Genomic DNA, 18,245 nt, shown 5'->3' with positions numbered 1-18,245 from the left:
GTTTCATAGTTTTGAAAATGCTGAAAGGTAGTAAATGCACTTTAAGATTGAAGTGCTGCAATGTAATCCAGTACCTGATAGTATGTACATCATTCTTTTTCATTGTAACATGTACCACAGTAGCAAAAAATTGTGTACTCTTAAGGTGATGTACAGTAGCGAGCATAAGTTAAGGGACAGTAAAACACTTTCTGAATAAATCTTTCTTGTAACTTAAGTATTTAATCAAGAGACCTGTAAACTGACACAGATTTACATACACTTCCATTATGAATTCTGATGAAGTTTCAAAGCAATAGATAGACCGGTTAGTAAATAAGTAGAAGAATAGTATAACAGTTACATTTCCATGTAGTGCAAAAGTTAAGGGACACCATCAAAAAATATCAAGAATATCAATAATTGGTGAACATACCCTTGTTCTGAATAACCTCATTGCATCGTTTACCACAGTAACCTATTAATGTTCTACAAAACTCCGGAGTCAACTTTTTCCACTCTTCTTCCAAATATTCCCATAGTTTGTCCTGTTTTTCTGGATTTTTGGCTTCGCACGTTCTCCAATGATCTTCCATATGTTTTCTATTGGATTAAGACCAGGGCTTTGGGCTGGCCAATTCATAACTGATATCCCCTCGTCCCTCAAGAATGTGGTAAAGGACTTGGCTTTGTGGCAAGGAGCATTATCTTGCATGAAAATGGGTGGTTGTGCAGCTGCAGCTCGTAAACTTGGTAGCGCATGCTGTCGAAGTAGCTCCTTGTATACAGCTGCATTTACTGTACCATGCAGGCGAACAAGCGGTCCAGGCCCGGCAGCAGAAATGGCTCCCCACACCGTCACACTACCTCCTCTAAATTTCACTGTCTTTTTGACGCACTTTGGAGACAACCTTTCACCTAATTTGCGTCTGCCATACTTTTTTCCATCAGACCCGATCACATTAAACTTGGATTCATCACTGAAATGAACTGTAGCCCACTGTGCGTCCGAGCATACAACATGTTCTTGGGCAAACTGAAGACGTAGTTTTTTATTTTTCTTTGAGATCAAAGGCTTCTCAGCAGGGACACGTGCCAACAAACCAGCTTGCTTCAGTCGACGTGAAACCGTAAATCGAGACACTGTGCAACTGGAAGTTTCACCCATCTCGCGAGAAATTTCAGCTGCAGTCTTAAAACGGTCCTGCATGCTCTGTCTCACCATCATTCTGTCCTCTCTCGCATTGGTTTTTCGAGGTCTGCCGGTCTTTGGCAAATTTTTAACGTTTCCTGACTGTTTGAATCTAGCTACAATGCGTTCCACGATACTGCGAGATCTCCCTATTGCACGTGAAATCTCTGAAAGTGATAATTCATCTTTGTGTAAAGACACAATGCGGTTTCTCTCTGCTTCAGACACTTGTTGACGTTTTGCAGGCGCCATGATGGATTTTAAGGCGTTCCAATAATGTACAAGCTTAAGCTATAATTGGCTTGATGCAGAAAGTCTTATAAATGCTTACAAATAAGAGTTAAATTGACATCAACAAGGTTTTTGGTTGCATTTTTTTATGTGTCCCTTAACTTTTGCACTACATGGAAATGTAACTGTTGTGCTATTCTTCTGCTTATTTACTAACCGGTCTATCTATTGCTTTAAAACTTCATCAGAATTCATACTAGAAGTGTATGTAAATCTGTGTCAGTTTACAGGTCTCTTGATTAAATACTTAAGTTACAATAAAGATTTATTCAGAGTGTTTTACTGTCCCTTAACTTATGCTCGCTACTGTATATACAATAATAACCATGTTTCTACCATGCACAACTATAGAAAGGATAGTGTTGTTTTCCTTTGCTTTGTTCATTCAATGGGGATGTGGAAAATGCTAGAATGTGTTATTACAATTTTGAATAGGCCTGATTAGAATTATTGAAGAGGAATTTTTGCACAACATTAAGTGGCTTGTAAGTCTTCTTTTCCGTCCACCTGGTACTATCTGGCTACTCGTGTTAAGTATCAATATAATTTCAGTATGACAATTGCAGATGTAGGTGCCCGAATGAGCTGGTAGATGATTGGTTGTTTCCTGGGGTCAATCTCAGTGATTGGTTACACGAGCCAAGATTTGCGGACTCCTGATTAGTCTTCACAACAATCAGCTGTATGAAGCACAGCTTATCCTTGTGTATCTTAATAGAGAACTTGCCCTAAACATATTAGGTGAAATTGTGCAAGTTTGTACAAGGCTTACACATGCATCTTGCTCTTGAGGTAGCCCTTGGCATTTGGGATGAGGCATATAGCTCTTGAACCACTCCATAATGATTCTCTATCCTTCAAACTTCAGCAGAACTCCTCTTTCCAGGCCTTGAACCCTGGTTCCTGCTTTAGACATCAGAAGATTTGCCAGAACAGACCCATGTTGAACACATGTTTGAAAAGTAGCCCTTCTCATTGATCATCATTTCATTGGGGAAGTGACAGGCAGTTTCCACATCAACAGAGCCATCCTCACCAGTACTTTTAATGCTCAGGTGGAGATGCACCTTTGAATTTGCCATCCACTCACTTCTGTAAATAACTCCTAATCTTTTATAGAAAGTGTGGCCACTAAAACATGTGGAGAGCCTTGGTCTTCTCAATAAATATGAAACTGTCCTCTGGAACTTTCATTGGGCTGTATCCTCCTGCCAGAGACTTTGCTGGCTTTCCATTCTTCATTTGGGGGAAAAACATTTTTTAGCTGTCTGTTGTGGGCATCAAATTGATATAGATCTTATGGAATTCCTTGCCTCAGATTGTGTGGATGGATGATAAACACTTTTTGCCCAAGTGCATGCACTACAGTTGTCATACAGTAGCCTACCACAGTACAACAAACTGAAACAGAAAATACCTTTAGATAAAACTAGGAGTGCAAAATAATCACGTAGACTGATCAATACTCCATAAGATGATCACTTAGTTTTGATCACATGATCAAAACATGTCACTTTTACTTGTCTCCCCCTTCCCAGTGATTCAAGGGTATATATTCTTGTCATAAGAACCATTTCAATAAAAGTGGTATTTGTAGGAGGGCCTAAGGACTGTTGCTAATGTCTGTAGGGCTGCAGAATTCCACTGTGTGAAATCTAAGGCAACAGGTATAATTAATAACTGTGTATGCACAGTACCTAGTTGTATACATGGTTGAAGAGAGAGAGTGGCTAGATGTTCTTTTGTATCGGCATGTGTCCTGATACACGAAAAGTATATTCATTGAAGCAGACACATTTTGTATTCTAAGGTATTATTTTTTCATTATTTGGCTGTTCATCCTTCCAATAAATGTATACAGCTCTAATTAAATTGTTTGTAATTTGTAATATAAGGAAAATTGGGAGATAGAATGTTAGCTTTCTGATGGAATTACTTTTGTTAATGTATCAACTTGTTAGGTTTGCTCATTGCATGTTATTATGTTAATTGAGCTTGAGGTGGATAATTAATTACATTATTTGCTCCTAACTAGATTTCCATTATTTTAAATTTATGTATTTATTGTATTTATCTATTTTATTTTTTCTTGCAGGGCCATTAAGTCCTTCCAACAAGTGTTATACATCGAGCCTGGGTTCAGTCGAGCTAATGAAGTTCATCTGCGCCTTGGATTGATGCTCAAAGTCCAAAATGACTATGAATTATCTTTGAAGCACTTTCAGTTAGCACTGAATGACGCTGGACCATGCACATTCTCAAAACTTGAAAGTACGTGTCAAAAGCTGGAGTAGGGTGGTACTGTTTTAGTGTGAAATTTAATGTTTGACATTGATGGTTCCAATATGTTAAGATCTTGTGATTTAAATAATTATTTTCAATATAATGGATTATTTTTTTGCAGTACGATTTCACATTGCACATCTGTATGAACTGCAGTCCAAGCATAGAGTTGCCAGAGAGTCGTATGAAGCATTGCTTGAAGAACCTGATCTACCCACTCACCTACGAGCAGATATCCAGCGGCAATTGGGATGGATGCACCACACTGTAGATGCATTAGGAGAGAAGACAACTAGGGAACACACTGCCATTCAGTACCTCAAGGCTTCCATTGAATCAGACCCAAAGAGTGGCCAAAGTCTGTATTTACTTGGACGTTGCTACTCTGCTATTGGGAAAGTTCATGATGCCTTCATTGCATACAGAAATTCTGTGGACAAATGTGAAGGAAATGCAGATACCTGGTGCTCCATAGGGTATGTATTTGTAATTGTTCCTGATGTCTTTTATCCTTATATGTGAAAGACATAAGCAAGTTCAAGGGAATATAAAGGGCAGCAACCAAATTGGTCCCTAGCATGGCAGATAAACCATATAAGGAAAGACTAAAAGCACTGGGTCTGCCAACTTTGAAAGATTGAAGAGAAAGAGAGGATGATTACAGTATTCAGGTCACTAAAGAGGATAGATTGTATTGACAGAAGACATCTCCTGATAAAAGATGGGAGGGGTTTAATAGGTTATGGGAGCAAATTGAGAAAGTTGACATGTTTAGAGGATGTGAATAAATAATGCAAAAATACCTAGCTTAGGAAGTGATATAGTCCAAGCTGAAACAATAAAAAAGTTTAAATCTAAATATGAGAATTGGAAATCAAGGATATAGATTAAGTTGGAACTGTACATGAATTTGAGGCTATGTAGGATAATAATTAGAGAATAGGAGACAGGACCCAACAAGTGTTGCTCCTTTTCCTGTATACTATGGTTAGGTAAATATGCACATGCACGCGCGCACACACACACACACACACACACACACACACACACACACACACACACACACACACACACACACACACACACACACACACACAACACACATGCACACACATAATGTGAGTTAAGAGAAAGGTGATAACAATGTAGGAAGAAATGCATGACAGGAATGAGTGGAGACACATTGAATTGGAGGAACAAGAAAGGAAGTGGAATGAGGATGGGGGAACAGGAAATTGAATAAAAGCTATAAAGGAAATATGTGAGAGAAAGATATAAGGGGAATTTTATTATTTTGGTAAGATTTAATCTATTAGGGGATAAGAAAAATAATCTTAGTTTGGTTATTGACTGAAAAATGTATGTATGTGCATGTATTAATGCCGTTTGTTTGACAATATTACATAGTTTTATATTTTTTCAGAGTACTTTATCAGCATCAGAACCAGCCTATGGATGCACTTCAAGCATATATTTGTGCAGTACAGTACGACAAAAGTCATACCGCAGCTTGGACCAATTTGGGCATTTTATATGAAACGTGCAACCAGCCAAGAGATGCTCTAGCTTGTTATATGAATGCAACTCGTGGAGGAAATAAAGCCATTAATCCAAACCTTGCTCCTCGCATAAAGTTCCTGCAACAGCAGTTAGCCAATGCCCCAATGCCTAGCGTGACCAACAAGCCCCGACAGCTGCTTAGCATTGAGGAGGCCTGGAACCTACCAGTGTCTACAGAGATGTCTAGTAGGCAGCAGCAGAACCAGCAAGTTGGGAGACAGGTCCAACCCTGTTTCCCAGCTGGAGCTAACCCTCATAGCCACACGCAAAAACTTCCTGCGCAATATGGTGGTTCAACCACTGGGACTCCAGGAGGCCCTCCACCCCCTCCATACCCTGTGCAGGGTAATGAGGCTAAACGTTTCAAGGCTGACCTGATTGGAGAGCAGCCAAGGCCTCATTTCTACCTGAATCAACAACAAATGCAAGTTTTACATTATCTGCAACAAAACCAAGCAAACTTATCTTTGCAACAGCAGCAGCAGTTACAGCAGTTACAACAAAGCTTCAGGCTAATGCAACAGCACCAGTTGCAGCTTAGACAACAGCAACAACTTCAGCAGCAGCAACAACAGCAACAGCAGACACCACAGGGGGTGCCTGTTTCACAAGTATCTCCAAATCTAGTTCAAACTCAAGGTTACGTACAGGGAGGACAGATAACTCGGCCAGGGGCACCACAGGGCACAGGAGCCCCATCTTATAACCAGCCACCTTCCAATGGTGTTAGTCGAACGTACATTATGGGACAGAGGCCCCAAACCCCAACTAGCAATTTCAGTGTGAGTGGCCAGACCAATCCTGTATATACTCAGGCTCCACCAGCTCCTGGGTACATAGGACAAACAGGAACCTATGCCAATGGTGGTGTTCCTGCAACTACAACTGGTTACACATACAACAATGGATTTAGTGGCAGCAATATGAATGATATACCTAAAGACCTTGCAGAGACAACTGTCAGTGACCAAGAGCTACAAGAACTTATCAGCCATAGAGAATTTGCGACATCTCTTGCTGAGGACTTACTGAATCGTCTAGCACAGGGTGAAGATGTGATTGAGGCTTTAAATAAGGCAGAGCTACCTGAAGTGGCTCTTCCAAATACACAGTTTTCATCTACAACAGCCAGTACTCCAACCACTACTACCACTCCAACTACTGCAGTTCCTACTGATGCAGAAAATGTGACCAACAATACAACTAATAATGGAAGTAATGCAAATAATGCAGCATTCATTAAACAGGAAGTTCCAGACCCCAAGGTTGAGACTTCACAGTCATCAGTGGATGTAAAACCAAGAGTTCATATTATTAATAAAAGCATTAAAACTGAGGTGGATAATGGAGAACCACCAATTAGTATTCAGATGGCATCAGGTGAAATTTTAGGTGCTTGCAAAGGCAGAGGACACATGGCACGTAACCTGAGTATGCTGTATGATAAACAAGTGCCACCTGTACCACCAGAACCTCCAAAGGTCACTCTTAACAAAGATCAGCTGTTGCCTCCAACGCCATCAGTTTTACTGGACAATAAAAAACTTGCCTTTTCACCCCAGCTCCAAGAGTTCTGTCTACAACACCCAATTGCAGTAGTGAGGGGTCTTGCTTCAGCATTAAGGCTTGATCTTGGTCTATTTTCAACTAAAACATTAGTTGAAGCTAATCCTGAGCACACTGTAGAAGTAAGAACACAGATAAAACAAGATGCAGATGAAAACAGAGATCCAGTGACTGATGCAAAAATGTGGGCTTGTGCAAGTCACAGATCACATACCACAATTGCCAGGTATGCACAATATCAGGCATCTAGTTTCCAAGAAAGTTTGAAGGAAGAGCAGGATCGGATTGCTGCTGGGACTAATAATAAACCTGAAGATAAAAGTAAGAAACGACCTCATAAAACAATAAAATTTGGCACAAATGTAGATCTATCAGATGAGAGAAAATGGAGGCCACAGTTGCAGGAGCTGACCAAATTGCCTGCCTTTGCTCGTGTAGTATCTGCAGGCAATATGCTCTCACATGTAGGGCATCCAATCTTGGGCATGAACACAGTACAGCTTTATATAAAGGTAAACAAGTATCTGTTATGTTCATAGATGACATGATAGATGGTTATATCATAATTAATTCTTTTATGGGTGTTTAGAAAGTTGTTGCTTGCTTTGTACTAACTAGGGAATTTGTTTTAAAGGTTCCAGGTTCACGAACCCCAGGCCACCAAGAAAACAATAATTTCTGTTCAATTAACATCAACATTGGACCTGGGGACTGTGAGTGGTTTGCTATACCTGATGCCTACTGGGGTGTTATCAGTAATCTTTGTGAAAAGTAAGTATTGTTTAAAGCAGTTGTTTCCACTAGTTTTTTAGAAGCATTAAGCCTTATTTGAAGGGATAGGTGATCAATTAACTGGTCAAAGTGTTATCCTTTATATACACAAAAGTCTTAGGTTTTGGAAAGGGAAACAAATGGGTGGTAGATGGGAGTGGAATGGGTTGGGGTGGGTAGGTGCATGCATGCATGCCTTAGCTGACTACCTTCCTTATAAGGGGGAAGAAGCCCATGATATAGGCTTGTTAGTTTTGTTACATGTATTAAAAATGTACATAAGTATACAAAAGGATCATTCTTCCTTACAAGGGAGGTAGCCCAAAAAACAAAGGCATAAAATCCACTCCCATCCACCTCCCTCCCTCTCTTATCTTGGGTCCTCCTGGATGATTGGTCATCTCTGCATCTTGCTCACTGCCTTGGGTCAGAAGTAGTATCGCAAGACACTGCACATCCACAGGAAGCCCGCTTCATTAAATTGGTAACCCCCCCCTCCCCTCTCCATCCCTTCATACAGATAGAGAGAAATCCCGTTAGGCTGTGTCAATTTATTTTTTCATACATGCTCCCTCACCCCCCCATCCCCACCCACTCCCCCTCATGCATCACATCATCATTATCCATACACAACCATTCTCCATTCACCCATATCGTTTGTCCTCTTACGTCCTTCCTCAACAAACAGTCCCCTCTTTCCCAATGCCCCATTTACCCCATCCTGCATCAGAAGCGATGTTGCAAGACACAGCACATCCACAGCAAGGCCACTTCATTAAATTGGCGACCCCTCTCCATCCCCTCTTGCAGAAAGGGAGAAGATGGGGAGAAATCCCTGTAGGGTGCATCAATTTATTTTTCACACATACTGTCCCACCCCCCCATCCCCCACCCACGCCCCTTCATGCATCACAGCATCATCTATACACAACCATTCTCCATTCACCCATATCTTCTCTCCTCTCCCGTCCTTCCTCAACAGACATTTCCCTCTTTCCCAGTGCCCCTTTTATCCCATCCTGGGTCAGAAACAGTGTTGCAAGACACAGCATATCCACAGCAAGGGCACTTCATTAAATTGGCACGCCCCCCCCTCCATCCCCTCTTGCAGAAATGGAGAAGACTGGGAGAAATCCCTTTAGGCTGTCAATTTATTTTTCTCACATACTCAGCATCATCCATACACAACCATTCTCCATTCACATCATCTTCTGTCCTCTCCTGTCCTTCCTCAACAGACATCCCCCTCTTTCCCAATGCCCCTTTTACCCCATCCATCCATCTCATCCTTGGTCACCCCCTCATGTTCACTCCTTACACCTCTGCCTTCCACATCTCTTGTACTAATCTTTCTTCATTCTTTCTTTCCATGTGTCCAAACCATCCCAATACTCTTTCATCAACCCTATCTCCCAATTCCCTTTCCACCCCTGTCCACCTCATCTCCTCGTTTCTCACCCTGTCCAGCCTAGTAACCCCTATCTTACTTCTCAGGCACCTCTCTCAAACACATTTAAACTCCTCTTCCTCTTATGTTCCATGTTTCTGCCCAGTACATTGCTGGTGGCACAATTATTTCTTCAATCTCCTCTTAGCATCCATTCCCAAATGTCTATTTTTCCTTACACTTTTTGTTCGCCCAAAGCATTTACTTGCTTCTCTCAATCTACATTCTACCTCCACCTCCACTCCCTTTTCCATCATATTTGCATACATACATACATACATACATATACCAAGGCTTTCTCCCCCTTACAAGGGGGTAGCCCAAAAGAAAAAGGCATAAAATCATTCCCACCCATTCCATCCCTGAATACACTCCAAACCCCTCCACCCTCCCTCTTATCTTAGCACCTCCTGAATGACGGGTCATCCCTGCACCTTGTTCACTGCCCTGGGTCAGAAGCAGTGTCGCAAGACACAGCACATCCACAGCAAGGCCGCTTCATTAAATCGGCGACCCCCCCCCTCTTTGTCCCCCCATTGCATAAAATGAGAGGACGGGGAGAATTCCCTTCGGGCTGCGTCAAATTTTGCTCACACATACTACCTCACCCCCCATCCCCCCGCCCATTCCACCTCATGCTATCACAACATCATCCATATACAACCATTCTCCATTCACCCCTATCTTCTGTCCTCTCCCATCCTTCCTCAACAGACATTCCCCTTTTCCCCAAAGCCCCCTTCACCCCATCCATCCACCTCATCCTAGGACGTCCCCTCATGTTCACTCCCTCCACATCTGCCTTCCACACCTCTTTTACCAGTCTTTCTTCACTCATTCTTTCATATTTGCACCCAAGTATAAAAATGTACATACATACATACATATACCAAGGCTTTTTCCCCCTTACAAGGGGGGTAGCCCCCCCCAAAAAAGGCATAAAAACATTCCCACCCATTCCATCCCTGAATACACTCCACACCCCTCCACCCTCCCTCTTATCTTAGCACCTCCTGAATGACGGGTCATCCCTGCACCTTGTCCACTGCCCTGGGTCAGAAGCAGTGGATGGATGGGGTGAAGGGGGCTTTGGGGAAGAGAGGAATGTCTGTTGAGGAAGGACGGGAGAGGACAGAAGACGGGTGAATGGAGAATGGTTGTATATGGATGATGATGTGATTGCATGAGGTGGAATGGGCGGGTGGATGGGGGGTGAGGTAGTATGTGTGAGCATAAAAATGTAATATGCAGATAACCTTCTGTATCTCACTGCACTTATGTCCTCTAATATGTTTAATTGTGATAACTTGTTCAAATTCTAGGAATGGAACAAATTACCTGCATGGCTCATGGTGGCCAGACTTACAAGAATTGTATGAAGAGAATGTTCCAGTATACAGGTTCATGCAAAAACCCGGAGACATGGTTTGGGTTAATTCAGGTATGTAATTGAGCACTTCAGTAGAGTAGTTGTGTGTAGTTCAGTTGTTCATGTATTTTAACTTGTTTACATATGTTGTATTAATTTTTTTTTTAACATGGACCAAGTTTTAAATTGAAGTTGACTGTGTTTCAGGTTGTGTACATTGGGTACAAGCAGTAGGATGGTGCAACAACATTGCATGGAATGTCGGTCCATTAACTGCTCGACAGTATCATCTTGGTCTTGAGCGTTATGAATGGAATAAACTGCAGAGCTTCAAGTCCATAGTTCCAATGGTTCACCTTTCTTGGAACTTGGCACGCAACATAAAAGTTTCAGATTCAAAGCTCTTTGATACAATCAAGTAAGTACTTAAATTTATACACGTAGATAGGTACATGCCTTTTGACTTGGCTGCCTACCTAATAAGGGGGGGAAAAACCCTTGGTATATAGATATATATGCATAGGCTAAACTACCATATTTAAAAGAGTTCATAGTAGTTTGAGACGATATATGTGGAGGAGGAAGATGAAAGTAATTGTGGGCTTCTGACCTGGGCAATGGGTGGAGGGACATTGATAGCCCTTCATCTACAAAAAGCTAATATAAAAGGGAAAATAAGTGAATGTGATGTGGGTGAAGGGTGGGTGCATGCTTTGGTTTGCCATTGCCTGTATAAAGGGGAAAAGGCCTTTTGGTATGTATGTATGAAACTTGAGGCAACAGTTATTATTACTTCCCATATAGATGTAGAGAGCAATCCTGGGCCCACCACAAAATACACATGCCCAACATGCTCTAAACCCATTACTTCGAGCAGACAGACAAAGGGCTCAGTTCAGTGCAATATGTGCAAAAACTGGGCCCACCTCACTTGTACAACACTTGCTGACACAAACCAATACACAAACACTTGGACATGTTCTACCTGCCCTCCAGTAACCCCAATCCCACCTCCCCAACCACAGCCAACACCCTTACCCACTCCCAATTTCCCTTTGCCCTTACCCCCGATTAGTACTCCCCTTCCTTTGTCCCCGATCTCTCCTTTCCCCCCCTCTGACCCAGATCCTACACCTTCCCCACTACCACCCCAACCTCAACCCCAAACGGCAACATACAACACATACAGAACACACAACATCAACATATTACAACACAACATTGACGGTATTAACACTAAAAAACATGAACTTGAACACTTTCTTAAACAACACAACATACACATTGCAATTCTACAAGAAACAAAATTAAGACACTCACACAAAACACCATCATTTCATAATTACACCACCATCAGACAAGACCGGACTGACGGCAATGGCGGTGGACTCATCACCCTGATCCACCATTCCATCTGTTTTGTGGACACAAGTGCCACAACCAAAATTCTCCTCCCTACCACAGATAACACAACAGAAACCCAATCCATTCGTATCCGCACAGGCAACAATTCAACACTAACAATAGTTAACATGTACATTCCCCCCCAATCATCCCCCACAGTTCCAACCACCTTCAGACCTCAACTCAGCCAACTAACCTCAATCCCCGACCTGATCATGGGTGGTGACTTCAACGCCAAGTCGTCTGCCTGGTTTGTCGACAACCCTGACACAGACAGAGGGCTTGATATACAGACTCAATTCGACTCATTGACTATCATGAACAACACGCATAATCATACACATATCCCATACCAAGCCCTCTACACTCCCTCCTCTCCTGATATCACCTTTTGCTCCCCCTGCCTAACCCCAACAACATCATGGAGAGTGGTCGGTGCCCTTGGTTCTGACCACCTTCCAATCATCATCACCACCAAAACAAGATGCACCCCAGCTGGCCACAGACACACTTACACCAATTACAAGAGAGCTAACTGGGAAGCCTTTAATGAAGAGACAGAACAACATTTTGAAACACTTAACAGTACACCAATCACAAACATAAACAATGCTGTGCACGCTTTTAATACAATCATACAAAACGCAGACAAGAGATACATCCCTAGAGGCAACAGAAAATCACACAACCCCAACTTCACACCAGAAATCCAAGGCCTCATCAGACAACGTGACACACTTAAACACGATACCCCCACACCTATCCCTCAAAACATAGCAGACCAAATACAAACACTAAACACTGTGATTGCCAATAAAATACATGAACAAAAAACACAAAATTGGCAAAACTTTATCAATACACTTGATCACAAAACAAACACCAGCAAATTGTACAAAACACTCAACAGCATCACACTATCCAACACTAACACTACACGCTCTCACGCAGCAATAATCACAACAACAGATAATCTACCCTCAAATAGACAACAAGCAAACGCACTCATACGTCATTTTGCACAGACGAGCCATCTTACATCTCACCCTGACGACCGACGCACCATTCGACGTAAGAAAGACTTTCCCACAGACTCAGACTATACACCCTTCATAGACAGTCAGACAAAACTCATAATGCATAGTCTCAAGCACTCATCTGCCTGTGGCCCTGATAACATAAGCAACATCCACCTAAAACACATTGGACCACAAGGTATACACGCACTCACAAACATTGCAAACTACAGCTATTCACACAACACTATACCCGACATCTGGAAGCATGGTAAAATAATCACCATTCCAAAACCGAACAAAGACCCAACAATCCCAACATCGCACCGCCCAATCACACTTCTCTGCACCCCCTCTAAAGTCATTGAACGCCTAATACTTAAACTTGTCACACCATATATTCCCCTTGCTGACTCACAACACGGTTTTAGGCCACTACACTCCACAAACACTCTTCTGACAAACCTCACACAAAGAATTTTAGATGGCATCAATTCAGATAGGCCCCACCACAGAACACTTCTTATAACATTGGACATTAGTAAAGCTTTTGATGCTATCCCCCGCCACAACCTAACAAATAAAATATATAACACAGACATGCACAATAACACCAAAAGATGGCTGGCCAATTATCTGGCAGGCAGGAATGCTCATGTGTCATATAATGGCCAATCATCGCACATCAGAAACATTAAGAACGGAGTACCACAGGGCTCAGTTCTATCCCCCACATTATTTAATCTATACATGCATGACTTACCCACGCCAGACACCTCAGAAATACAAATCTCTTCCTACGCAGACGACATAACAATCACATGCACACATCGTAACACAGACAAAGCTGCAGAAATAATCCAGCCTTACCTTGACACACTCAACACATGGTTCATCACAAACAGACTCAAAATAGCTCCAACCAAATCTACAGCAACACTTCTCACCAACTGGACAAAAGAACACAAATACATACCTCATCTCTACATCAACAACACTCTAATACCACACACAAACACACCGAAAATTCTTGGTGTAACATACGATACATCCATGTCTTTCAAACAACACCTCACAAACATAAAAAACAAATGCACACCTAGACTTAACGCACTTAAGTCAATCACTGGAACAACATTTGGACAAAACAAAGAAACTAATATAACAATATACAAACAATGCATACGCTCAGTGATGAATTATGCGAGTCCTGCATGGGCTCCTAATCTCAGTGAGACACACCACAACACCCTTCAAATCATACAAAACAAAGCCCTAAAAACAATTACAGGCTGCACAAATACATCACCTACAGACCATTTACACCATGAAACAAAAGTCCTCAAAGTCAAGGACCACCTCGACATGAGAGGCACACAAACACTTGCTGCAGCCACCACAAACACATCACACCCGCTACACTACATAGCAGAACACCCACACACACCAAGAAACATTAAAACTACACCCATAGACCTTTATTACACACAGATACTCTCTTCTCTTCCTCCACAACCACCAAATACCAGCCTCCGGAAACATATTCATAATCATATCACTCACCGCTCCATTAACACACTGAAAGACAACACACTGCTGCATGCCAGACCCCCTGATATCCACCCTTCTGAATCCTCTCTCCCACGTAAGGACAGAGTCCACTTGGCCAGACTGCGATGCGGTCACCACCCAGCACTTCTAAGCTACCAGAAGAGGCTGGACGACCGTGTTGTGAACAGCTACCCAGGATGTAACACTTCACCCCATACCATACAACACATAATGGAAGACTGCATTATACACAATCATGCACGCAAACAACACAACATACACTCTATAAAGGATTTGTGGGAAAACCCAGTTTCGGCTGTGGCCTTCCTTGGGGAGACGGGACTGCTCGGACAGACAGTCTAGGGAACGACAACAACAACAACAACTTCCCATAGACACACATTAAACAGTCTCATCAACCATTCTAATGAATTTAATGGAAGTTGATTATTTTAAATGGTGAACTACACTTGTATAAGTTATTTGAATTCATATTATGGTAAACTTTTTTTCTCTTCAGGGGCTGTTTAATGCGAGCAATACGCCAAGTGGGCTTGTCTCTCGAGTTTGTTAAATCTTGTGGTTTGGAAACTAAGTTTCATGGACGAGCGAAAAATGAAGCATCACATTATTGTGGTATATGTGAAGTTGAGGTAAGTTTCCAATATGTTAATTTCATGAGGTGTTTGAGAAATATGAATACCTGTTACAAGAATAGATCATGAGAAATGTGGAAGTGAAGCAGATTGGGCATGGGAAGAAAGCAGTATATAGGAAAAGAAAGTGCTGAGGGGGTTTGGTATATGAAAAGTGATTGCAGGAAGGGAGTGAGCTGAAACAGAAGACTTAGAAAGAGATTGATGAAGTGGCTTTGGGTAAATGTGGTATGTTCAGCAAGGAAGAAAGTTGGGGGTATGGGAATTAATGGAGGTAGATTGTTAATGGATGTTGGGATGATGCAGCCTGAAGCGATTTTCTAGTTTCATAATTTTTTAATACACGAGGAAAATGATTGCCATGTGAAGCAGTGGGAGTAAATCGGTTTCAGCAGTTGGCCTTTGCTATGGAAGAAATGTGGCTTGCTGTGTTGCATGTAACCCAAGAAATGTGATGAGGAACAGGATAACTATTCATCCCTCAGGTGCATGTGGGAAGGAGGGAGGGAGGTTTTAAATGGATTTTATTTTTGATGTTGGTTTGTACATTGGAAGGCATAGGAACATAGAGTAGACTTGAGGAGAACACAAAGAGGTATTAGGGCTTCGTGTCATAGGAATATCTGTTGATCATGGAAATAGGAGGGCAAGAAATGTGTAAATGGAGTGGAGAGGGGTTGAATGGATGAGAAATTGACAATGCCCAAAGGGATTATCTCTTATCAGCTCTGTACATTCAGGAGTGGTAGAGTGGGGGTGGGGTTGCCTTGTAATGACCTGTTGGCCCTGCTGTATCTTGCTGCATTGCTGTGAACCAAAGTAGTGGGCAGGGGACAGGGATGACTTTATCCACAAGGAGCCAAAATAGAAAGGGCAACAATGAGTGTGGTGTGGGTGAAGGTTGTATATATGCTTTGACTTGGCCACCCAACCTGTAGGGGGGAAGGGCCTTTTGATACATGTGTGGCAGTAATGCCTTTATTCAAAATGTTAATGATAATATTGTTGATTAGGGAGCATATTTATATTGATTGCTATTTACCTTGCAGGTGTTCAATGTATTATTTGTCAAAGAACAAGATCGTCGACATGTGGTCCACTGTGTTGACTGTGGGCGTCGTCAAAGCCCTCGTCTGGAAGGCTTTGTTGTTTTGGAGGAATACCATCTGAAGGACCTCTGTCAAGTATATGACAACTTTGTTCTTCATCCAGTAAGTTAATTTCTTGTAGAGGACTAGTATTTTTGTTTTTAGCCCCTCTCGTATATTTTTTTGCTCTTGTATAGTTGAGACATAAAATGTACTTAAGTCTGGCTACTCCCCATATAAAGTGGATTAAGGCCTTGCTTGTGTATGTTTGTATAGTATAGATAGAACATTGGCAGACAATTAAAACTCAGCCTCTTGTATTGCAGAACCAAGGGACTGTAACAGGAGGCCATCAGGTTCCAACGCCCTCACCAGTCTCAATGAGTTCAAGCCTAACGTGACCTCACCCACACACTATAGGGGCCTCTTCTTCCTCCCTTACTCTCCATGCCAACCTTGGTTATGTTGGTTGATGGTTGCTCTGTTTAGGGCTGTAGTGTGTTGACACCTTTACTGTGTATAATGAGACAGATGATGCTCCAAAGTGTTTGAACATGGATGACAAGGACTACACCTGCTGCCTAGCAGAGATCATATCGAGTGAAGTTGGTTTACATAAGTGCTGTGGCTTTGGCTCAGGTGTGGTTCTATGGTACCATCAACCAAGGACACTTACAGCTTCTGTGTTGTGCAGTTGAGCAAGAAGCTGTTTTGGGCATTAAAGTGAAAACTACTAGTGATACACAAGCATTTCTATGGAGGAAAACCACCTGTGTTTGATTGCATAATACATTGATCTCACCTGACTCAAGGATTACCAGCAACGTGAACCATGATGGAGCTTAAATATTCAGGCTTTGGGTAAGATGTTAAGTGGCACCCCAGTGAATCCTTGTTAATAAATAATGTACCATTACAAAATCTGGTATTGGAAACTGACAGCTGAATGACTGCTCCTCTTCATCTCTGGCAAATAATAATTTTAGGTGTAGGGATGTAGTGACTTGTGGTTAGTCACTTCTATTGTGAGTGTTATTTATTTTATCTAAGGACCAAATGTTGCATTTGGTTTAAGAAAGTTACCAGGCAAGAGACTGGCTGTATGTGTAGTGTTAGTATAGGAGTGTAGTGTGCAAATTGCAGCCACCCGTCACTGCCATGAGTTGACCATGTGATAGCCTCTTAACTGCCACCACCATGCCACACTGGCCAAGGTCTACTGCCATCACCACCACCTCCCTTCCTGCCTCTCCCTAACAAGAGGGAGGGGCCATCACATCCTGCTTGCTGAAAACAGTCATTTTCTAATAGTGACTGTGATGCTTGCATAACTGTGGCTACAATTCCTCCAGATACGGGATGAAGATTGTGAAGTGGATGTCGAAAGTCTCGCTGAGCTGTGCTGTGCAGGGCCTCTTTGATTGTTGAGAAAAGGAGTTTGCTCAACATCCCGTACCTGACCTGTTTCACAACCGTCCCCACCAAGGGTTGGCCACACTTGTCATCTCTTTGGGCTCATAGTACAATCAAGTATCCAAATGTTAGACAACAGGTTTATCAGCTGGATATTAGCTGGTATTTTATGCCATCTAGGGTTAGTAAATGTTAGATGATGTTGCTGGTATTGGGTAGAATTTATTAATTTCCATTAAAATGATATGAGCTTTAGCTGCAAAATAATGTTCTTTGTCAGTATGTTGCTGCACAATCAAAAAGGATATATGTGGGTCATTGGGAACATAATACAAACATAATATGTGTATATATATATTATATTATATATATATATGTATATATGTATATGTATATGTGTATATATATATGTATATGTATATGTGTGTATATATATATATGTATATATATATGTGTGTGTGTGTGTATATATATATATATGTATATATATATAATATATATATATATATGTGTGGATATATATATATATATGTATGATATATATATATAATATATATATATGTGTGTGTGTGTATGAATATATGTATATATATGTATGTATATATAGATATGTATATATATAATATATATATATATATAATATACACACACTGTGTATA

At 41.6% G+C, this 18,245-nt stretch overlaps 1 protein-coding gene across 1 annotated transcript in view; it reads left to right on the top strand.

Annotated features, from left to right (window-relative positions):
- The window catches only part of Utx (Utx histone demethylase), a gene marked incomplete in the record, with an annotated part of 415,870 nt that extends 397,848 nt beyond the window's left edge, over positions 1–18,022 (top strand). Inside the window, 9 exon segments of the mRNA XM_076187354.1 lie at positions 3,558–3,733; positions 3,867–4,221; positions 5,169–7,383; positions 7,506–7,642; positions 10,412–10,530; positions 10,666–10,876; positions 14,950–15,082; positions 16,135–16,296; positions 16,500–18,022. Coding sequence (XP_076043469.1) covers positions 3,558–3,733; positions 3,867–4,221; positions 5,169–7,383; positions 7,506–7,642; positions 10,412–10,530; positions 10,666–10,876; positions 14,950–15,082; positions 16,135–16,296; positions 16,500–16,574 — 3,583 coding nt within the window.
- Positions 18,023–18,245: the final 223 nt, after the last annotated feature.

Source organism: Oratosquilla oratoria, chromosome 6, assembly GCF_046742065.1.
Source record: "Oratosquilla oratoria isolate Oo_2021 chromosome 6, ASM4674206v1, whole genome shotgun sequence".
In the NCBI taxonomy this organism is placed as follows: domain Eukaryota; kingdom Metazoa; phylum Arthropoda; class Malacostraca; order Stomatopoda; family Squillidae; genus Oratosquilla; species Oratosquilla oratoria.
The sequence above is the reverse complement of the archived record's forward strand: the minus strand, read 5'-3'. Positions and strand labels throughout refer to the sequence as shown.